At 37.1% G+C, this 24,338-nt stretch overlaps 1 protein-coding gene across 5 annotated transcripts in view; it reads right to left on the bottom strand.

Annotated features, from left to right (window-relative positions):
* The window catches only part of PDE4D (phosphodiesterase 4D), a 657,725-nt gene that overhangs the window by 17,617 nt on the left and 615,770 nt on the right, over positions 1-24,338 (bottom strand). The window contains exon 7 of one of the 5 annotated variants that reach the window (XM_059694587.1): positions 19,123-19,243. The exons of the other annotated variants lie outside the window; for them this stretch is intronic. Coding sequence (XP_059550570.1) covers positions 19,163-19,243 — 81 coding nt within the window. The 3' untranslated portion in view covers positions 19,123-19,162. Of the gene's footprint in view, positions 1-19,122; positions 19,244-24,338 lie in introns of those variants that run through there. 5 annotated transcript variants of the gene reach the window in all.

Genomic DNA, 24,338 nt, shown 5'->3' with positions numbered 1-24,338 from the left:
TCTTACTGTTCATCTAAATTAGGTATAAGAATTTATCACCACAAAGCACTGAAGAAGATCAATGAAAACATTTCAAAAGACTACTGGATATGAGAAATTCTTTTTTTTAAAAAAATATATTTTATTGATGTTTTACAGAGAGGAAGGGAGAGAGATAGAGAGTTAGAAACATCGATGAGAGAGAAACATCGATCAGCTGCCTTCTGCACATCCCCCACTGGGGATATGCCCGCAATCCAGGTACATGCCCTTGACCGGAATCGAACCTGGGACCCCTCAGTCCGCAGGCCGACGCTCTATCCACTGAGCCAAACCGGTTTCAGCGTGGATATGAGAAATTCTTATTAGCATTATCCTAAAGCCAAAACTGAAGAACTGGCTATACCAATACAAATTCTTCTGGTTGTTAATTTACAGGTACAGGGAGTTGTTCATGCATTTGTTTTTTTAAATAATTATCTCTGATCATAAAATACATGTGATATAGAAATGTATATAGAAAAGTAGAAATCATGTATAGCCCCACTGCTCAGAGATAACCATACATAATTAGCTACATTTCCTTCTATGCATTTAAAAAAATTGTATGGACGTATATCTTCAAAATTGGCATCATGTAGTATACAAGACATAGATTTCTGCTAATTTTTACTTAGAACAATATATTATGATTCATGGGGAAAAGTAAATTTTGGGGCCTTCTAAGAGTATTTATACCCTGGCTGGGTAGTTCAGTTGGTTAGAGTGTCATCCCAATACGCCAAGGTTGTGGGTTCAATCTCTGGTCAAGGCACATAGAGGAAGCAATCAATGAATGCATAAATAAGTGGAACAACAAATTCATATTTCTCTCTCTATATATAATCAATTAAAAAATTAAAAAATACTCAAGACATTTATAAGAGTGTTCAAAACATTTTCTGTCCATGTTTTGTAAAGTTATATTTTTTGCGTAAGTTATAGGCTATCAACTAATTAAATGAGCTAATAGGAAGTGTCTTGTATTTAGTAGCCTAGCATATCATAGATGCTCGACATTATTTGAGCTCTTTCTATATCCCTGGGCCTTTTATATTGATTTTTATTATTGTAGGAAAAATTTAAGATCTGAATATAGTTATACCCATAAAAATGCATATCTAAATATCTACCTCCTCTACTCATTCCAATAAATAACACATTATTCATGTTAGAAATGGTCACCATGCTTCAAAAATATAATAATATCATGCACCAGGCCAAAAGGTAAGTAAATCCTTGCTTAACAAATAAAATTTACTTTAGGAAAAAATAATTTTTAAATTTATTTTTTCCTTTATTTTTTTATTCTTTCCATTACCATTTATCCCGCTATACCCTCTTCCCCTGCTCCTCACCCCCCTCCTGCAATTAGCACACTGTTATTTGTCAATGAGTTCTTTACCTTTGTTTTTTTCCCCTCAATCCCTCCACTCACACCCCCACCCTAACCAGAGCTCCCTGCCTGCTCTCTATCTATGAAATCTGTCTCTATTTTGCTTGTTAGATCAGTTTGTTCATTAAATCCCACACATGAGTGAAATCCTATGGTCTCTGACTGGCTTATTTCACTTAGCATAATGTTCTCCAGGTCCACCCATGCTACCGCAAAGGATAAAATTTTCTTCATTTTTACGTCTGAGTAGTATTCCATTGTGTAAAAGTACCATAGAAAAAATCTTTAGGCAAAACTCAGTCAAAAGAGTCTGCTGAACAGCAAATTCTGGCCTCTCTACAACCTATACAGGAACCACACTGTCTACCCGCCCTTCATTCATTTCTCTCAATGTAAGCTTAGGGGCGGGAGGTGGGGCATTAAAAAGTTGGATGGGGACCCAGTTTTTTACAGAATTCCCTTCCAACTTATAAGCAACCTGGTATAAGGAATATGTTGCCATACGCTAAAGCAGAAAAATGGCATGGTGCCTGCAGATGCCCCCTCACAAATTCTTGACTTTATCTGGAAGAATATAAAGAATGAAGTATATAAAGAATGATGATTGCTTATATAAATCATCAAAATAGCCAGTTAGTACACATAACCAAGGCAAAAAATGCCAGTGAAAGTAATCTATTGTACTGACTGATAAATTACAGATTGCACATTCCACTGATTATTTTTATATCATATATATTCCCAGACTACTCTTCCGCTTTTTTTCAAAACCCAGAAGCATGGAGTAGAGAAACCCTTCAGTGCGCACCTCTCTCCCTACAAGGCTAGTGAGGTGCTCCAAGGAAGTCCACCTTTCCTTTTAACATAGTTAGAAGAGACAATATTTTAAGCAGACCCCTTTCTTCCTAAGGGAGAGGGGAGGGAGATCTCCTAAGACAATCTTCAAAGGGTCAATTAAGTTATAAGGGCATTTTCTAAAAGGAATTAAAATCAACTCCCCCCCCCCTTTTTCTATTGATATAACACTGAGTCCAGGGAGGCTAAAATAATAACCACAAAAATTACCACCAGTGCTTTCTCAATTGGGAGTTGATATTACAATCTGGTTTTGAAGTGTATAGCTGGATATAAAGAAAATAAACCAGTCAACAATAATTTTTAAATGTAAGTGAAATTTCTCTCATTTTAAAGTTGATTAGAATAACTATATAAAATTACCATGAGGGGGAAAATAATTAAAAAAGGTAATAAAATGTATGTTATATTTTCTATTTACAGATGTAGAAGAGATAAAATATAGAACTGCTTTTCAAAAGAACTGACTGTAAAATGCAGAACAATTTAATTGAGCTTTTAGATATTTTAAAAAGTGACCTCTAAATATTTTCTGATGATGTTATTCTAGTTGTTTTTTATTTAAATAGTCTGAAATGACATGTAAGCATGGAGTAGACAAACCCTTCATGGGGTTGCAGCAAAAGAAAGAAAGAAAGAAAGATTTCCAAGTTAATGCTTTCAAATTCTTTGTTCTCATTGTGCATCAGAAAGTCTGAGTGCAGCATGTAAAATACAAAGGAAAGTGAAAATGCAGTTGAACTGAATACTGTATTTTGCTTTTTAAACTCCAGTTCCCCAATTTATATTCCACATTTAAGACTGTTGAGGAAGAAAAACAAAATAATTAAAAATTTAAATATTCTCAAATTTAATCCCTTTATTTCTGCATTCATGCCAGCGTTACTGGGGGCATTATATGGTCTCTTAGCATATAATTAAGAAGGTGACAAAGGTCAAACATGAAGAAAATGCTTGCTCCCCCCCATAATATTCTATTAAAAATAATTTATATATGCTGCTCTGTCATACACTACAAGTTTGATAGATAGCATTAAAAGCTAAAGTAAACACTGTACAGGCTGTATAATAATAAATCCTTTAACATGTCTAAGACTAAATATAGTTAGCCTTAAATATAAAACAATTATGTTTGTTTGTTTTTGCAATATGAAACATAAAGCTGTCCAGCAAAAATTTTTTTCAAAAAAATACACACTAAAATTCTATACTGAGTTCTTAGAGGTATTGTTCATAATCATAATACAAATGTAAAGAAAAAATGCACCAAATATGAACTGTCTAAAAGCTAAGAGATGATTTCTGAGAGGATTGGGAGGGTTTCCTTTATTACCCTTTATCCTTTTCTATATTAAACAAATTTCAAGCCATGAAATGGTTAGCAAAATTTAAATGAAAATCTGCATTAAAAAAAATCCAGACCATCCATAGATTAAAAGGGAGATGGGGAATCATAACTACTTGGACAATTAAAACTGAAATAAGTTTTCTTAGACTGCAGGCAAATCTCCCACCAAATAGTAACATTTCCTTTAAAAAGAAACAAAGAAAATGAAAACATATTTCAATCTGCATTCTTAAAGCAATGAAAAAGGACTCTTAAAAATAATGTACTGTGATATACTCAAATGTTCAAGAGTAAATGTCGACCTTGGAAGTGATGCTTCATTAGGACCGAAAAAGGTTTTTACCTCCTGCTTCTATTACAGAGACCACCAGGCTAGCAGCGGCCAGGGGCATGCAAGAAGCCTGCCAAGCAGGAACACAATTATACTAAAGTCAGTTATTAATTCATTTCTTGAGATGAACAAAAGCAGCAGTATCACATTAACATAAATTTTTTCAGGTTTTACAAGTAATCAAGTTTTCATTTTAATAGTATGTCACTTAAAAAGTCAAGTAATGTCAATTTTTAATGTCATCTAGAGCTTTCCATCCAAAGGTGAAAAAAACATACTCTTCATCAGGTTAAACTAGTGCAGATTTTCAGAAAGAGCCACAAATTAATTTTTATAAACTTTAAGTGCTTCAAATTAATGGGAACCCATACATCAGTATAAGTAATTTTGCTAAATAATTCATTTCCAATGTGTTTATTAATTACCTTGACATTTACAAGCATAACTGAAATCCACAACATGACAAAGAACCCCCTGCACATTAAAAAAGCAATTTTAACATGCAAACTGTCACTATTAGAAGTTGTACAATTTCTCTTCAACTTGACTACTAAAAACACATATTTCTTCTGCAGTCATGTCTAAGGAGAAAAGATCGCTTAGAAAGCTTAATTCCATTGTAATTTATTAAAACTATCAGTTAGAAAAATATGAGTAATCAGGAGCTTATTACAAAGGCTAAATAAAATAAACCTTACCTTTATGTAGCCCCAAGACACTGACAGTAAATAGTTTGCTTCAGGCATTTTTGATTGATTATATAGAGACTGGATTCTAAAATATGTATGTCTTCAAAACCTTGATAGATTAACAATCTCCACTAGCCTCGGAGTGTGTGGGTTTTTAAAGATTATTGGGAATTAAGTATATATAAGAAAGCCTTGCATTAGATCCCATCCGACATCCAGCTGTCTTCCCATTGAACATATGCCACTTGTAAACCTCCAGAATGGAACAGAATTCAACGACTATTCTGAATAAAGAAAATTCATGTGATAAAGAAATATCTAAAGATCTAAGGGTCTGCATCTTTCTCTCCCGGAGCTCCAGGGATTAATGAATAATGTATGCCAATATGCTTAGCTGCAAGAAAGATAACTTCTGTCAAAAGCTACCAAATAAGGAACTGCAGGGAAGCTGGGGAGAGTGACAAGAAACCTGTCCTATAAAACCCCAACTATGCACCAATTGCACTCCATCCCCGGCTCCATCAGGTCAGGAGGCGTGGACTAGGCCCAGGGTGCTTTGTGATTGGTTGGCAAGGGCAAACCTCTGGTAAACTTGTTTAAAAATGGTATTCCTGCAGTGAGGCTGCCCTGTGAATAGATGAATGGGGTTTCCCTCTCCCAGAGATGAATAACCACCATGAAACACTTCAACACTCATAGTTCATTCTTAAATAAGGATTACCAATCCTTCTGGAGTCACTTCTATGAATTTCAATATTCTCTGACTTCTCTTTCTTCAAAATAAAGGCTGCTCTGAAAATGGCAATCAGGCATTTTAATTGCTTTCTCTCTCAAATCCAAAACAAAACAAGTGGCTTCCCTAGTGACACAGATATAACCAAAGTTTCTCCCTCCAACCAACATAAAAGCATAGTGTGATTATAAAATAATAGAGTTATGTCCAGAATTCACAAATGGAAGTGATCCATTTCCTCACTGGCATGGCATGGCTGTTCTCAGCTCCTTTTGTCATGTTGGGTAACACTGCTTAGGCTTTCACATTACTAATTTGCTATGAAGAAGGGATTTTAAAAAATAGATTTTTTGTCGATGCCCCTCCTATTGTGCTATTTTAAAAACATCTTGCCCTAACCGTTTTGGCTCAGTGGATTGAGCATCAGCCTGCGGACTCAAGGGTCCCAGGTTCGATTCCAGTCAAGGGCATGTACCTTGGTTGCGGGCACATTCCCAGTAGGGAGTGTGCAGAAGGCAGCTGATCGGTTTCTCTTCATCGATGTTTCTAACTCTCTATCTCTTTCCCTTCCTCTCTGTGAAAAATCAATAAAATATATTAAACACACACACACACACACACACACACAAAACATCTTGGTTGCTCAGTGGTTGGAGCATTGGCTGCAGACCGAAGGGTCACGGGTGTGATTCCCAGTTAAGGGCATGTAACTTGGTTGCAGGTTCTATCCCACCCGGGTTGGGGTGTGTGGGGGAGGCAACCAATTGATGTGTCTCACACATTGATGGTTTTTTTTTCTCCCTCTCTCCTCCTCCTTCTCTCCCTTCCTCTCTCTACAAAAAAAAAAAAAAAAGAAAAGAAAAGGAAAAAAACATCCCCGGGTTTAACAAAAACAAAATAAAAAACCCATCTTAAAAGAATTTGCCTAAAGTTCTACTAAGAACATAGACTCTGAATTTAAATCCTTTAGTGTATAATATTCAACAAATAACCTCACTTCTTAGTGTGTCGGGTTCCTCATTGGTAAAATTGGGTACTGCCGTAGCTGGTCTCCAAATATGCCTCTTTCGGAGTATGAGAAATGGCTCACTTGTCCGAATTTAAATGACAGACTTGGAGACAGAAGTACGGCGAAAATGAGACTTTTAATACACCCTCAAGAGCGGGCGTCAGTCCCATTGTACAGGGACATGTGGGGTGGGGAACATAGCCTATTTATTTAGTCCCTCCTCCGGTTCCTCATTGGCTGAGTACTATGGGGTCACCTGTTTCCTCATGCATCGCCCAGGTCTTGCTGTCTCCCATTGGGCCATTTAAAAAAATTGGGCTGAGGCCTTTTTAGCTGCCTCCACCTCCCCTGTCTAGCTGAGGAAGACACGTTGGGGATTTCCACCTTGGTCTCCTTGAATGTGCTATTGGGATCCCTGAGTCACCCTGTGAGAATGGCTGACTATTCTGACACTACCATGTTATGAGGAAGCCCATGCTAAATTTAGGAAGAAGCTGCTGGGAAAGTGACAGAGAGATGGGGTGGGGAGGACAGGCAGAGGAGGGAGGAAGGGAAGAAAGAGAGAGGGGGGTGGAAACGCTTACATGTAAAAAGTAGTTGTGTTCTAGGCTCAGATAATCATATGTGAATTACCTACATGAATGGTTGTTGGCAGATGGAGTGATCCTCCCTGGTAAAGATTACCCTGTGTCTTCCAGGACATCTAGTCTCCCTGGCTTCTGCCCATAAAATTCCAGGAGTACTCCCCAGTAAGTGTACCCTGGAATTTCTTGAATGTCCCGCAATGTTAAGGATTACTGTTCTAGTTGCTTCAATTACCTTGAACTGTGACTCCTAAATCAGGATGGAGGATGCTTGAGGCAAGAAAGATAGCTCATGCTTTCTTCACAGTTCTCAAAGTAGTTAGTCAACCACAGGCATAAGATTCAACTGTATGTAAGTCCCTAATCTTTTCCAGTAACGGAGATGACAATGATGATAACAAGAAATCTTTTTTAAAAGCTCTGAAACAAACTAAGATTCATTTCATTTTTCCCATTATGAGAGGCAGACTAGATGCTACTTCCCACTGCCATCGCAGTAGCAGCCTGCAGAAGAGTCTAGACAACGCAGAAGAGAAATGTGGATGGGGCCAGAGAGATACCACTCTTAACGGTCAGACTTGGCTTCTGAAAATGTTAATGAGAGCATTGTAATGGGTATGTCACAAGATTTATTAAGCACCTATATGCACCAAGAACTTTATCTATTTGATCTCGAATCTTCACAACATCCTGGTGAGACAGATATTATCCCCATGCTAAGGTGAAAAGACAGGTACTTGCCCTGTATGTGACAGGGCTGAGAGGCAAATCCAGGCTTCTGTGAGTCTGTGCTCTCCATGGTGTATGAATAGTTCACCATAAAATTAGGCTGATGCAAATTCTATGATAAATGGCATGAATTTAGGAGTGGACCCAGTTATCCTTAATCCTGTGCTGACTCACAGTGTCTTGAAGTAAAGAACCACTGCTACCATCACTGTGGTCAGATCTCTGGACAGGGTGGATCTTATAACTGCGGTCAGGAACCTGGTGCCCAGACACAGGCAGCCTCACCTGAAAGCGAGACCTACTTCTGCGTGGGAGGCTGTGTGAACAAGACAGAGATGCCCTCACACACAGGTAGAACTCAGATTCCCTGTCTGGTGACCTGCTGCTCTCAAACACCCAGATGGTTTTATATACCAACATGTGCACAGGTACTGAAATAGGAAAAAGAAACATTTCCTCCAGCACTTAGTTCTCTTTTCATGTCTTTCTCTGATAATACTCCCCAGAATCTGTAACGTCACCCCTCTTTTATTCTTCATTTTAACTGATACCTCAAGCAATCACCAATCTTTCTGGACTATTTTAGGATATTTAAAATTCTGCTGATGGAGTTGAGTCATTGATATAGTATTAACACACGCTGGCATCATTGACGTTGGAAGAGAGGTCATGAGAGATAAGACACAGTTTTGAATAAGGAAAAAGAAAAACAGACCAAATTATGAAGACACTGAGGCTCAGAAGGTCAAGTGTCTCCCCCAAGGTCACAAAGCCAAGCAGGACAGTAAATTTGAACCAAGGGTGTCCGGCTTCAAAATATTCTAAATTGCCAAAAAGTATTTTAGGCATTAATCTACATTTAGCCTAGAGTCTACAAACAATATGGCTGTTAACATAATAAATTCTAATTTATACAAGATATTACTGTGCTTAAAATATTTAAGAAATATTATTTAAAATAAGTGTACTAACTCTTAGATTTCTCCAACCTAAGAGATTTTCCCAGTAACAGCACTGTTTTTGGTATAATTTACACATTTGGAAAATAATTTATTCTATAATCAGTCTATATTTAATTTATACCTTTTTATTTAAGGCCAAAGTTCTGGGAGTTGTTATTAATCAAGAAGCAAATCTGTATAAAGTGGGCTCTCACATATCCAATGCTGTTCAGCTCAACACATGCAAACCTAATTGCTAAATGCTCCTTGAAGAATTCTGAGGCAAGGTTAAACTACAGATATTACATATAATAACTAGAGCATACCAGTGTCTTTTAAATCATTGAGTGTTTCTTCTATTCAACTGCCTTGAAAGTAGTTTTAGAGGCAGAAAATAATCTAGAACTAATTTATAACCTATATTTTAAATAACAATTTTAAATCTATTTTTACATTATAAAAACTATACTTTCTTTAATTAATGCTAATAGTATAAAAACATTAAGTCAAGCAAGCCTACTAAATCCGTTTGTGTTTACTGCCCTCTAGTGATAATGGATCTGAATGAAATTTAAGGAACAGCTTTGTTCAAAAACAAAAACATATGTTACAAACTCTACAGAGGTCTGAAATTAAGAGGAACTCGAGGTTGACGTTAGTCATTAGTAATTCAGGAAATAAAAAAAATTAAATCCAAAATGTGGTGCCACTACATACTTAGTAGGATGGCTAAAATAAAAAATACAAACAATACAAAACGCTTGCCAGGATGTGGAGCAAATGGAGCTCTCATACATAGTTGGAGGGAGTGCAAAATGGTATAGCAACTTTTTAAAAACAGCTTGGAACTTTCTTATAAAGTTAATAAGTACACTGACTATATGATGCAACAATCCTACCCACCCTAGTTATTTACCTAAGAGAAATGAAAACATATATCCGTACAAAAACCTATATGCAAATGTTTGTAGCAATTCTACTCATATCAACTGAAACCTGAAAATAGCCTAGATATCAGGTGGTGAATGGATAAACAAATTGTAATACATCCAACTGAAATACTAGAAAGCAATAAAAAGAAACAAATTAATACATGTAACATATTATTAGTGGATCAATCTCAAAAGCAATATATAAAGGGAAAGAAGCCATTTACAGAAGGCTATAGATACACTATGTGATTTCATTCACATAAATTCTGGAAAGGACAAAATGTAGGGATATTCAGGTCACTGGTTGCCAGTGACTGGGGATAGGGGTAGGGGAATGACTACAAAAGAGCAAGAGAAACCTTTTTGGGTAATGTAAAAATCTATATCTAGATTCTGGTGGTAGTCATCCAATTGTATACATTTTTCAAAACACATTCAACCATACCTAAAAAGACTACATCTTGCCATATGTAAGTTACACCTCAAAATCTGACTTTAAAAAATGAGATGATGCTATTGAATTATTTTAATTCCAAATGTGCTTAACTGTGCCTAAAGAGAAATGAAAAAAATCTCAAGCATAGTTACATACCATAAAATAACAATTTTACTCTTTCAAAGAGCTCCACCACTATATCCCAGGCAAATAGGCATATGTTTGTCTAAAGTCCACGTTAGCTTTGAGTAATCTAATATATGGAAAATTCCTAATTAAGCAAAGCCTTTAGGCAATATAATAGCAGATAAACTATCCTTATTAGGTATTAATATCATTGTTATTTTAATCCTTTGGAATAAAACATTCCCTGAAATGCCTTAGATATTTTCCTGCTTTCTTAAACCAACTGATCTTAATTCTTTAATGATGATCTTGGACCACGTTTACTCACTCATCACTGAATAGTCAACAAATATTTATTTTATGGTATGTTTATTGTAGGCCAAGCACTATGCCAGCTGGTGGAAATTAAAAGCAAATACGATGAAATGGGTAGAGCTGCTTGCAGAAAACTGAATGGTCCCAACTGATGCATACATTTTAAAATTCTTCTTTCACTTTTTCTTTATAGCAGTGATGTCATTTTTCATTTCTTCTTGATTCTTCTTCATGTCCTCTTGGTTCTTACACATATTGTTGACTTTGTCTTCCATTCTTTTCATCCACCTTATGACCATTTCTCTGAATTCTTTCTCTGATAGGTTGCTTGCCTCCGTTTTGTTTACTTCCTTTTCTGATGATGCCTGTTTTTCTTTCATATGCAGGCTGTTTCTTTGTCTCCCCATGATCTCTCTTCTCCAGGTGTCTGGTTATGTAATTCTCTCTCTCCTTTCTGTGAGGGGGTGCAGGGCTCCTCCGAATCTGCGTGCTCGTGCCGCTTGGGGACCAGTGTTCCCGGGTTCACAGCTGTTCACTGGGTGCAGTTATTGTAGATTCTCTTCTTTCACTTTTTCATAGGTTCAATTTTTGAGTCCTTGGTTGTCAGCTTTTTCTTCTTCTTTTTAAAAAAATATATTTTATTGATATTTTACAGAGAGGAAGTGAGAGGGATAGAGAGTTAGAAATATCGATGAGAGAGAAACATCGATCAGCTGCCTTCTGCACACCCCCTACTGGGGATGTGCCCACAACCAAGGTACATGCCCTTGACCAGAATTGAACCTGGGACCCTTCAGTCCGCAGGCCAACGCTCTATCTACTGAGCCAAACCGGTTAGGGCAGCTTTTTCTTCTTACGGTCAATATAAATCAGCCTCCACATAGTCAATAAAGCATTCATTTTCTTCTTCCTATTACATTGGATTTTGTCTAGAATGTGTTGTAAAAGCAAAAAAGACAAAAATGTGTCTCAAAGAAGACATCCAGTGTGAAATAAACTTCTGATATAGCACTAACCTTCCTAGAGATTGTGTACAATAGCATATTAAAGGCTTTATCAGAACAGTAATGAATAATCTTTCTAATTGTGTTTAACCTAGCATTTCTCAAACTTATTTTACTACCTAACTCTTTTCTTCCTTCACATTTATTAGCAAGCAGAAATAAAAATACTACGATTTCAATGAAAATTCTTGTGGAAAGTAATGGGCTTAAATATCAGATAATAATCACTTAAAAATGATTATTTACTTATTCACTTAACAAAATAGTAAACAGCTACTATGCATCAGCATGGTGATACAGCAATGAGCAAAAAGACAAAAACAAGCCTTAGACAAAAAAAAAAAGTGACAAATATGCTATTAAGTAGTCAGGACAAGCTGCACTGAGAAAGTAATATCTGAGATGAGACACTAATGACTAGAAAGCCAACCAGAAGATTTGGGGCAGAGCTTTCTGAACAAGGGCTGAAGGAACACAGCCAGCATGAAGAAATAAGTATATCAGGTCAGATTAGAGGGGTCAAGGAAGGGCAAAATCAAGATCAGGTAAGCTTGCCAGAGGGTGTGGAACTTAATTTACATTTTTAAAAAGTTGTCCCTGGAGAGGATGGTTTGTAGGGGGGAAAGAGCAGATGGAAGAGGAGAGGAAGCACTGAGGAACTAACAAGACTTGAACTGAATGCTGGAAGTGAAGAGATGAGAATCAACGCCTAGATTTGTGACTTGAATAGATATTTGGAATCAACACCTCGATTTGTGACTTGAATAGATATTTGGGCCATTTGCTGAGATGAAGAAGGTTGGGGGAAGTACAGATTTGGAGGAGAATAAAAAGGAGAAGAGTCTTATGAATTGAGTGCAAGACAATTTAAAAAATATGAAGTTGTTTTTTTTTTAACTGTTGAGGGACATTTTACACCCCTACCCCCAATTCTTCACAGAGTTCTGGGTAAGGAAAAATGCCGGATAGTTGTTTTAAATATGTATTTACTTTCAAATCCTCTAATGACATTACACTCTGATAGAACACTTTCATCAAATTATTTTAAGATGTTTTTAGACTATTCCCCAAACCCTTTTAAGATGCTTTTAGACTATTCCCCCAAGCCCATTAACAGATAATTTATTTTTAAATCCCTTCTTCACCGTAAATTAGTAATATAAAAGCCTAAGCAAGATTACACAACATAACCAAAAGCAGAATCCAGCATTTAAGTCGGCAGTATTTTTATTAAGGTACTATGCCTTATTTGAACATTTTAGTAATTAAGACTTTACTAAATGCAATCATAAGCACAAATAAAAATGGTGCAATAATGGGATTTTTTCCCTCATAAGTGACAGTGACAGAATAGTAGAGTATGGGAACTCTGAGAAGTACCAAGGTATAGAATGTAGGTTTCTCTAGTTGGCTTCACCAGAGTTAAAACCGTGGCCCTGTCTCTTATGAGCACTACAACATACAGTAAGGTCTTTAGGGTCTTTGGGTTGTGCTGAAGGAGTTGGAGAGATAAAAGTAATCTAGCACAGTATCAAGCAGATGTCAGGAGCCTAATGAACAATTTTTTTGTTGTTAATCCTCACCTGAGGATATTTTTTTCCCATTGATTTATGGAGAGAGTGGAAGGGAGGGAGGAAGAGAGAGAGGGGGGGGGACAGAGAGAGAGAGAGAGAGAGAGAGAGAGAGAGAGAGAGAGAGATACATTGATTAGCTGCCTCCTCCATATGCACCCCAGAATGGGGCCAGGGATTGAACTTGCCACCCAGATATGTGCCCTTGACCGGAAATTGAACTTACAACCCTTTGGTGACCAGGCCAATGCACTATCACTGAGCAACACTGGTCAGGGTCCAATAAACTATTTATAGTGTGACCAGAAACACTGAAACTTGTCATAAGAAAGACAATCTGATTAAAACAACTGCATTAAGATTCCTGCAATAATATCTATCCAATAGTTTATGCAATCAATGGTTTGTCTGCAAACTATTAGAATCATGGACACCAGCTGAAAATGCTTATGGAGATACCAAACAAATAGATATAATTTTTTCAGCATGCACTGACCTGACAAATGTAAAGACATCCCTATAATCCCAAAAGGCAATATAGGTACAACTCCACAGGTAACTTGGGACCAAGGAGATCAGGACCAATATCAATGAGTATATGATGATGATTCTTTTAACTATGTGTTAGCTATTGTTTCAGCAAATCATGTGAGCTTGCATTTAGTGTGTGGGAGACAAAATAAACGAGCAAGTGCAGGAGCCACCCCACTTCCTTCTAGTGTGCCTTCCTGAGCTGCAGAGTCTGGACAATTAAAAACTCTGTATCCCAGATGCCCTTGCTTTCACATGTGATATAATTTCTTTTAATCAGATGAACCCCTGCCACTTCCCACAAATTAAATAGCTGTCAATCTAATTTTTGTTTCCTTGTAGACAATCTGCCTCTTCTCTCTGGCTGTGCTGAGATCTATTTGTTTCTGTAGGAAATACCAGGATGTGGGTTTCTTTAAAAATTTTTTCTGCTTGGGATTCAACTGAAATCCTAGAATATTTCCTTGTCTCTATTCTCTCTATTCTCTTCCTCTGGAATTCAAATTAGATGCATGTTGCCACTTTGCTGGAAAAGGAAATCTTGCCATATCTTAAAAGTACATATTGTTATCCATAAAATACAGCATAGGTTAGATCATCATCATTAATTCTATAGCAGTCATTTTTATTCAAAATAATGCTTTTAAGCAATTTTTAAAATTAAATGTAACTGTTCTTATATCTTGAGACTAAATTACTGGCTCTAAAATACTGGAAAAACCAACGCGATTTATCTAATTGCCCCTAACGTAAGATTCAACTATGTTTCTTCTAATAAATAACTCAAACTTGCCCTGGCCAATGTGGATCAGTTGGCTGGATGTCATCCTGCACACCAGAAAATGGTGGGTTTGATTCCCGGTGAGGGCACATACCCAGGTTGTGGGCTTGCTCCTGGGTCAGGGTGCATGCAGGAGGCAACTGATGGATGTTTCTCTCTCACATTAATGTTTCTCTCTCCCGTTCCCTTCCTCTCTCTAAAATCAAGGAAGTCCTTAAAAAACACACAAAACAACCCTCAGACCTAAAACATAGTTTAAAACATTATTTAACTCATATTTGTTCACACTTCAGGAAAAATGGTTGTTAATAACTACCTTGACATTTATTCTTCTAGGATACTGCCTATGTTATATCATTATGATGGGAGGACATAAGTTTTGCTTCTGAAAATAAAGGTGATAGGAAAAGAGTAAAATAATACACTTATTTAAAAGTCTCATTTCGTCTATAAAACCTTTGGTGCAGATACATGTCCTATAGTTACCAGACCCCCCCCCCCCCCAAAAAAAAAAAAACAGAACACAAACTTCTATGTAAGCCTAAATACTGGATTGTGGTTAACTGAAGCCAAAAGGCATAAAACAACGACAAAAAAACCCACCTCATAATGATTTATTTCCCACATGAAAATGGTACCTGGTCTAGAAAATAGTCAAGTATCAAACACAAATAGTAAAGACACACCAACGTAAAAATCTCATTCAAAAGTGATGGATATGTCAATAAAAGACCTAAATCACGGTCATGTCTATCAACAAAAATTTTTGCCACAAGATAAAAGCCTTGACAAAAGTAACACAGGACTGATTTGTTCGGGGTCACGTCATCTTTTCCTGTACCTTGTTACGGCATCTGTAAAGTGAAGGAGGTGAGTAGGTAGCTCTCACAAACCCCTTTCACCTCTATATCCTTTCAAATTAAAAACCAAAAACAACTTTTATTAAGCAACGTTTGATTTCTCTGCAAAGTGGCTGTCAGCAAGTGGAAAAGGAAAGGCACCAGTCACCTACTCGGGGACTCATTTTCAACTCTTACAACAACTACACTGCTGGGAGTTTCGTTTCCCTCTGGTACGGCTAGTATCAGACGATGACTAAGACTTCATCATCGGCTGGAACTAAGTTCAAGGTCATTTCATCCACTCTTCTGTTTCTCAACCAGATTGTCATTTTAAATCTGTGCACTGATGAAAAGGTTTATTTTTGGTTCTTGTTCCTAGTTGCCCCAAGAAGAGACACCTAGTAACCTGATACTGATATCTGAATCATTTAGAGGGGCCTTAGAGGCCATTTAGGTAAGCAATGCACTGATTTTTAGACAAGGGGGAATGAAGATCTATCTACACAAGACCCTTACAACTCAATTAAAAGTTTCTTTTTTCGTGTCTGCCTTCAAATATATTCTTTCAAAGTCATCATAATTAAGTGGTCAGTGAGAGTGTAAATAAGAATATGCTATCATAGAGTGCTAGGTAACCGAGCTAAAACTAAAGTAAACAAACTCAGTAGGCCATCACATATGCAAGCTAGTGAGGTCCCATAAATCACCATGCTGAGTATCAGGATTTCAAAGGCACACTTTGTGGGCTCTGTCATCCAGGCGTGTTGATTCAAGCTCCAGTTGCACTGGGTTACTTATATGGCAGCATATAAAGTTCACCTTTAAGTTTAAAAATAGTTCCAGTCCTCATCCCTACTAAAGATAGGCCACAATGCCTACTATGTGTGTGTGCACCACACTATGCACTTGACACAAGTTTTCATGTCATTCTCATAATAACCATGTGAAGTAGAGTTTATTAGTCCTGATTTACAGAGAAAACAGAGGCTCAGAGAGGTTGAGGTAATTTAATTATCCAAGGTCATAACTCTAGTGTGGGGTGGATTTATATCCAGAAGATAAATTGTTAAGCTCTTTGGAATAAGGAAGATTTAAAGCGGAATCCATATGTGTCATTTGCTATTCTGTCCCACTTTTCTCTTTTGGCATCCAATAGTTACTCATGAAATACTACAGTGAATCAACTTACACTGATTTTGACAGTCTCTCTTCACCGTGTTCCAGCTTATACCGTGCTGCCCCATGCTCTCCCTCCCAGGCAACAGGTTCCTTAGGGGGTAGCCCAGCAGTTGGATGTGACAAACCACCCATGCTGCTACTGGGCCATGACTCAAGGAGGCAACAGGTGAAGGAGGTGAAGCCAGCTATTGGTGCTAAAAAAGACTCAAGCCTCAGAAATACACTCTGTCTATAAATCTCCCCTCTTCAATCAGAACTCCCACCTCCCTCATCCCCACAGCCAACTGTCTTCCCATAAACAGTCAGACCCTCACCTCAGGGGATTTCTTTTTTCCTTCAAGGCTGTCCCAAAGGTTTATTCCAACCAGATTTCACCATATTAATCCTAGGTGTAAAGTAGGCAGGAACACAAATTGGTCAGTCTGCCTCTAGCCAAGGACAACTCTGATCCCAGGCCAGCGCAGTCAGATATTCCTCCTCCCACCCTTCTCCTTCACCACCTCACCGTCTAATATAGCTTTCTCCTACCTTCCTTTCCTTCCATCTTTATTTCTCACTCTAGCCATGAGTCCATCTTTCCTCTCCATTCCCCCAATAGGCAACACCTAATAATTGTCTATTTAAAATTCTGACAGCTGCTTAAACCTTCCCTACATTTATCCTATCTCCCGCTGATTGATCAAGCTTTATACTACCAATTCCACTGACCCAACGCTCCAAATCCCATCAGCTCAGAATCTCAGATCTGCCTTAGTCAATTGGTCTTCTCATACCACTGACCCCCTCATCCTTTAGTTCATATCTGTGGCCTGTTAACTACCTGCCTGCTAAGTTGACTCCCAATCTAATGCTGTCTTACTGGCATACTTTTCCTAAGAGCTAGGAGCTAGGAGCTAGGTCCTTTCTGCTCTCATCCCAACATGACACAGAGAACAAGGAAGGCAGAATAAGCCGCACAATAGGATTCCCTTACAGGAATTATATTTGCTGAAACTGCTCTTACAATTTTGAAATCCAGAGCTCACTAAATAAATTAAAAAATTATTAGGACATATTTTGCAAATGCAGCCTGAGAACAAACACTTGTTTTTCTATCTCCTTGTCCTCCCCTCAGATGTTACATTCAGAAAAATAATGACCTCTGCCTGTATTAAGAAGCATATGGCTCGTGGACAAGTTTAATAGAGCATCAGTTTTTCATCTTTAAAAATGTGACAGATAACATTCACAGGTTTGAACACAAGGTTAAGGTAACAAGTAAGTTTTCCACTGAATATTTCAAGTCAGTTTCAACAATATGCTCTGATGAGAATGACAATACTTAACATCTTTGCTACAAATTTGGATTTTCTGTATAATTCAGTATAATATATCATTCTTTAAATAGACTCATGATAATTTCATTTTTGTATAATCTTTGAAAAATCAGTTCCCACTGTAATGAAATATCTGTTCTTTCTCTGTAATGGGTTTACACTGGAATGATCAGGCAAAATGAAAGGAGAGTAACAAAAGGAGAACACTTCAATATATCCTCTCTAAATATTTTTGAGAATATTATTTAAGATACCTTTATTCATATTTAGGTCTAAAACAAAAACAAAGCACCAAAACACCGCTGTGCCCACCATGGAAAGCAGCCTTAAATCAGCCAGTCATTTTCTGAAATGAAGACGACACTATCAGCTTACACTTATTCCACGGTGGCAACCTCATCTTTGCCTGGTTGCTATGGACACTTCCCTATCAGGCCTGTGCTTTCTACTCTCCAGGCCTGCTTATGACAGACGGAGGTGTTTCCTATTATGGTGCCTATGTCTGCACAGCACACTCCTTTCCAGTAATATAAAGCAGAGGCTGCCACCCGAGGGATTACAGTGCAGCAGACCAGAGACGCTGACGGAAACCCAAGCATGCCTCAGGCAAAGCTGCACAGGATGCTCCCTAACAGGAAAATGCCAACCAGCACATCTTTTCTTCCCTGTTGGAAGGGAAAGTATTCAGATGTCATTTTTAGTTGAAGCAAACCTATAATAAGAATGTTACTGCTAAAGTAGATACAGAGGAGAGAGGACTATTAAAGGCCACCAATATAGCCGGTATGGTTTTTGTTTGTATACTATAAACTTTTAATTTAAATGAGATTAGACTAACCTGAGCATAAACCATGCCAAAATTTCTGAGCTATGAGTGTCTGTAAGCAGAACTGAGATTCTTAAATGGGAAATAATCAGGATCCTTGTCCGTGAAAGAAAAACATCTTTCTTGCAAGACATCAACTACAATGCACAGACTCCAAGGTGACAATAGCATTTACATGAACAAACATCCTGCAGATAGTACTAATTTATATGGCCAATTACAAAATGATATATTGACACTCACTGGTTTTAGGTTATAAGGCCTGTAGAGGCTTCATAAATGCATGGTAGAAAATTCACTGTTTATGAATTTAACCAGTTACTGAATCCATCTGCTTATCAGAAACATGGCTTGTATTAAATTTACACAAAGAGAAAAAAAGTGTATCTCTCACCCATACTTTATGAATATGAGTTGAGAAAAAGGCTACACGGGTAACCCAAAATGATGCAGAGACACTCTAGGAAGTGAATTACATTAAGAAGCCAGGAGATTTCTACTACATAGGTAGTACTAACACATCTCAGGCTTGGTTCTGAGATGAAAAATAGATAACAGTAACAATGATGCTTTGAAATATTGATCATGCTAAACACTACCGAAACTAGCAAAGAACAAAGTAGGCAGGAACAGATTATATTTTCATTTTATTAATTTATACGACTTGTACTCAAATGACATTACACAGAAAAATTAGGATGAATTTCTTCAATTCTTTGACCAAATGTTTAGTAATTCCCTTGGAAAAAGTCTGAAAAATAGTAAAATTGAAACTATTACTCATAAAAGAACTTTAATCTTCTAAGCCCTCTTAAGTAAAATTGACCTTAGTTCCTAAAATTGATCAGTAACGATTCCTACAGCAGAGAGCAGAAGCATTTAGAGGTGCATTTCAAGGATCACAACTACAATACCATTCACACAATTCATCCAATATTTATTGAGCACCTACTCAACAAGACCTTGTGTGTGATGTTACTGAGGCTGGAGAAATAAGACTAATGACCTAATGGACATTGTAAATGTATTAAGAATAAAAAAGGAAAGAAATATCGGACTAAGAGTTAAGAGAACCACTACAAAGTCCTGTGGAAGGTCAAAGGAAAGAGATTACACCCAATTAGGGGAGGCAGGGCGAAAGGCATGGGAGAAGATACAACAGAAAAGACTTCTTAGAGCAGGTAGCCTTCCAGATAGACCTTAAAGGATGATTAAGATTTGTTTAATAAACTTTTTGTTTTAGAAAAGTTTTAGAGTTACAGACAAATTGGGAAGATCAGTGCAGAGAGTCTCCATATGCCTCACACCCAGCTTCACCTATTACTAACATCTTACATTAGTATGGCACACCTGTCATACTCATTGAACAATATGATGCATTATTAAACTAAAGTCTACACTTTACTCAGATTGCCCCAATTCTCACCTAATGCTCTTTTTCTGTTCCAGGATCCCACCCAAGACAGCATGTTACATTTGTCTCCTTCGGTCCTTCTTGGCTGTCACAGTTTCTCGGATCTTCTTCGTTTTTGATGGCCTTGACAGTTTTGAGGAGTACTTGGTCAGGTATTTTTTAGAATGTCCCGCAACTAGGAACTGCCTGATGTTTTTCTCTTGGTTGGGTGGGATTATATGCTTTTGCTAGGAAGACCATAGATGTAAAGTGCCATATTCATCAGATCATAAGTGTACCTACTACAACATGGCATCACTGTGGATGTTACCTTTGACTGCTTGGCTGAGGTAGTGTGCGCTTGTGGGGTTTCTCCAGCACAGCGGTACTCTACTCCCTCTTTCCCTATTGTGCTTTTCGGAAGGAAGTCAATATGCACAGCACACACTTGAGGAGTGAGTAGTTTTATGCTCTCCCTCCTTGAGGGTTAAGTCACTACATAAATTACTTGGAATCCTTCTGCACAGATTTTCCTATTCTCCCCATTTAATTATTTAGTCAATAAAGTATTTACGTCAATATGACCTCATGGATTTTTTTATTTTTATATTTTGGGTTATAATCCAATACTCACTTTCTTGATCGAATATTTCAAGCTGTGGTAATTGGGAGCCCTTTCACAAATTTGCTCTTATGTCCCTTTGTAATGTTCCCATCAATGTGGAGTTTTATTTGAGCACTTCCTTACCTTCTGTCACTACACCATGCTCCCAGTTCCAGAATCAGCTATTTCTCCAAGAACCTGTGACACCTCTGATTGGGCAATGGTATTAGAAACCAAAGTGAAGGTGCTAGGTGTATTCATTGCTACTGGGGTGTCACTCTTCAGGCCCCCTCAGGCGACTGAGCAGGGAAACATTTGTACATACACTAAGTAGTTAAGATGTTGAAAGGTGCAGTGAGATGCTATGTCCTTAGTATATTTTTCTTTCCATTAAATATTAATAAGAGATTCTGTGCCTTTCAGTCTCATTCAGAAGAATAACAGGGATACATTCATTTATGGAAATAACTGGCTAAACTATTCTCTAATGCTATATGTATTCCTCCAAAAGTAGCACAGAGAGTTTTAGATATCCTGGCAAAACTTCAGGCCAGATTGATGGGCTGTTCTGTAAAATTACACAAGAAACAAAAGGTAAATTCCTTGAAAAGTCACTGATGGAAAGCAAAGTAAGTGAAAAATCCAACAGTCCTCTTCAGTTAGCATCAACATCATTAGGCCACCATTCCCTCTTTAAAGCTTGTAAGTGTGTACTAGTAGGTATCGGGACAGCAAAGAAACACGTTGTCTAACTCTCACCCCACAAAATAAGAAAAGACAGATGGTATTTCTTTATAGATAGAAATAAATGATTTGACATTACTGAGTACCTACTATGTCTCTGACTCTGTCTAGACAATTTCCATCTTTTAATTCATTAAATTGTCACAGCAACTATCTAACAGATGAGAAAACCGAAGCACAGAATTACAGTAACTTGTCCAATTTATATCTAAAAAAGGCAGAGAGTGAATCCAACCCAAGGGGGTGCTCTAAATCCATAGACTGTTCTGCCTGAGGAATGAATGTCGAATGAATGAGAGATTTCTGATGATTAAATTTGTCTTTTTCTCTTCTAGTTGGGAGATCCCATTAATGTCATAGAAGGAAAATCATAGGTTGTTTAAAACAAATTTTTCTAACCAACCATGACTCACCAAATTGTTCTTGTTGGCAATTTAGAATGGTATATCCAAAAGTATGCCAGTGTCTGTGAGTAGTAAGCAAAATGCTTTACGGTGGTGTAGATGAACATTTTCTCATTTTGTTACATATTAATTTTAATGTATACTAGAAAAAATATAACTAGGACTTCAAATCCATGCTTTTATGTACATCCTTGCTTAAGATGAGGCATTCAGGTGGGTATTTGCAATAAAAAAGAAATGCTTTAAATAAAAACATTCAACCTGTAGCAATTGTGAATGGACACAGGAAGTCTGAGCAACACTAATTTAGACCGTTATTACAGAAGAGAAAGGTCATGTTTTCCTTCTAAGAAATATTATTTTCTTACATTGCAAGGAGTATATGGCACATGGTTTTCCTCAATCTCTTTTTAAAACACATTCTAGACATTGGAAAACTTACATGCAATTTACTGACCACCCAGTGTGTGCTATGCACCAAACTGAGCTTTGCATACATTGTTTGATGCTCTCAGCAACCTTTTGATTTTATTTTCCTCTTTTATCGTCTCCATTTATAAATGAAGAAACTGAGATTCAGAGAAGTGAGACACGTTTCCCAAAATATTAGGTAGGAAGCTGCAGACAGAGCTGGAATATGAGACCAAGATCACGTGACAAAAACCATCTATGTTCTTTCCGCTCTACAAAGCTTCCGTAGGCATCACGGGTGTCCACGCCAGTCCAGGGAGTAAATGTCATTCATGCTCATCCAAGTAGACAAAGTGTAGCAAAATAATAACAAAAAGCCCAGAACAGTAAGCACTAATAAAGAAAAGTGTTTCATTAAAGATAAAGTATCCTCTCTAACCTACTGTCATCCCATTTAACTCATTTTTTAACGAACAGAGCAGAATTGTTTGTTGTTTAATCAAATAGCAAGACTCACTCCCCATCCCCGTTCAAGTGAATAAAAGAAAATGCCTTCCTGAAATGTCTTTTAAAACTAGTGTGAGTATTCAAATAAAGGGCAACCCATTTCTATATTTCCTAGAAAGATGACAGACTAATAGAGCCAATGAAACCATCACAAGTAGCCAGGTACCCCAATGCCGCCCGGACAGAGCTATGCCACCACAAAATAAGCCCCCCGCTATTTGCAGTTTTAGAGGGTTGGTCTCTTTCTGAAAAAGATCAGATTCTATATATTTTATGGATTAACTGAAAATCATAACATTTATAGCATTTCACATCTGCCAGACAGGTGTATCTTAAGTAATAGCTACAATTTATGTGACTATCAGAAATCTTCTTAAATTGAACAAATAAATGCGTTATCTATCATCCTTGCTATTTGGGGGAAAAAATGTGTTTAATCTATCCATAATGTTGGGGAAAGTTCTATTTTGTGTTGGTCAAGGCTTTTGTTTTGAAATGAAAAAGAAAAACAAACACAAAAAAACAAAACAAAACCCAAAAACATAGTTTATAATGCTCTAAGGCGCTACCTCTATCCGATAATTAAATCAAAAAGTAATAACTGAAAACAATTTCTCTAGTAATGACTAATTTATTGAATCACAAGTTAGAACTTTTTCGATAATTAAATTATTAGGGATATTCTCAATCCTTCATAAGAACTATGGCATACATGTAAACTACATAACTCTTCGCCAAATCTACTTTTATTAAGTAAATGAAAAAGCAAATTCAAAACATCAATAAATTTATTTTCTATAGATACAGAAAATACCTTCTTTTAAAATTTAAAGTTTTCTTTAGGCATGTTTATTAATTCTTAACAATTCTCTTATGACTATGTCAACAGATTTTAGTATTTTAATGTAGAAAATGACTGTCACTTGATATTTGTTCTTCATAAAATTAAAGTACCTTTTCCAACTTAACTTCAACTTCCTTCTTAGCAAGGAAGTTTCTGTTCTGTAATACTCACATAATGCTGAAATACCTTAAGGTTTAGCTACCTCTATAAATATCCTATATTCATTCTAGCACCTCTCTTTCCCAGAATAAAATGTATCAGCAGTTATAGAAAACTCTAGTATATATTTGTATGCACTGACTATTAAACAGCAGCAGGGGGAGCAGACAATGAAACACTAAGAAAAAGCACCCCAGAAAGCAATGTAATTTATGGCAACAGAAGCACGATAATTTCTTGAAAAACAAACAGACAAAATAAATTCCATAAAGAAGCAATGACCACGTTTGCAATGTTGGCCTATATACATCTGGAATGCACTAAAGAACAGCCTTCAGTCTCTTAGAAGGATGCTTGAATCCTAACTTCAAGACGTGCTTTCAGCTTGAAGCACAGTAGTTTCCAACAATGACAGGACAAGAAACTGCCCCAAAATTAGACAGAGGAAAAAAACCCCGTGTTTTTAGAGTGGCATATTTTGAGGAGAAATCAAAGTGATTTTGTTTCCTCCTTCAAACATTCCTGCACTTACACTGGTGAAGTGGGCGTTGTTAGGTCACAAGTGAATGAAGTTACAGGGTTCCGTAGCATAATCCTTGAAAACCCTGAGGCTTAGGCTCCTGGCCTGTCCTCCTTGAATCCTCAACTGACTTTCTATAAGAGAAGGTGACCAAAAACACTGTGAAACTACTCTGCATACAAACATCTGGCAGGATATTCCAGCTTTGCAAAATCTGTACGAAAGGATGGAAATGTGCCCACCGACCCCAGATAGTTTTA

This window comes from Myotis daubentonii, chromosome 4, assembly GCF_963259705.1.
Source record: "Myotis daubentonii chromosome 4, mMyoDau2.1, whole genome shotgun sequence".
Taxonomy (NCBI): domain Eukaryota; kingdom Metazoa; phylum Chordata; class Mammalia; order Chiroptera; family Vespertilionidae; genus Myotis; species Myotis daubentonii.
This window is presented reverse-complemented; position numbering and strand designations above follow the sequence as displayed.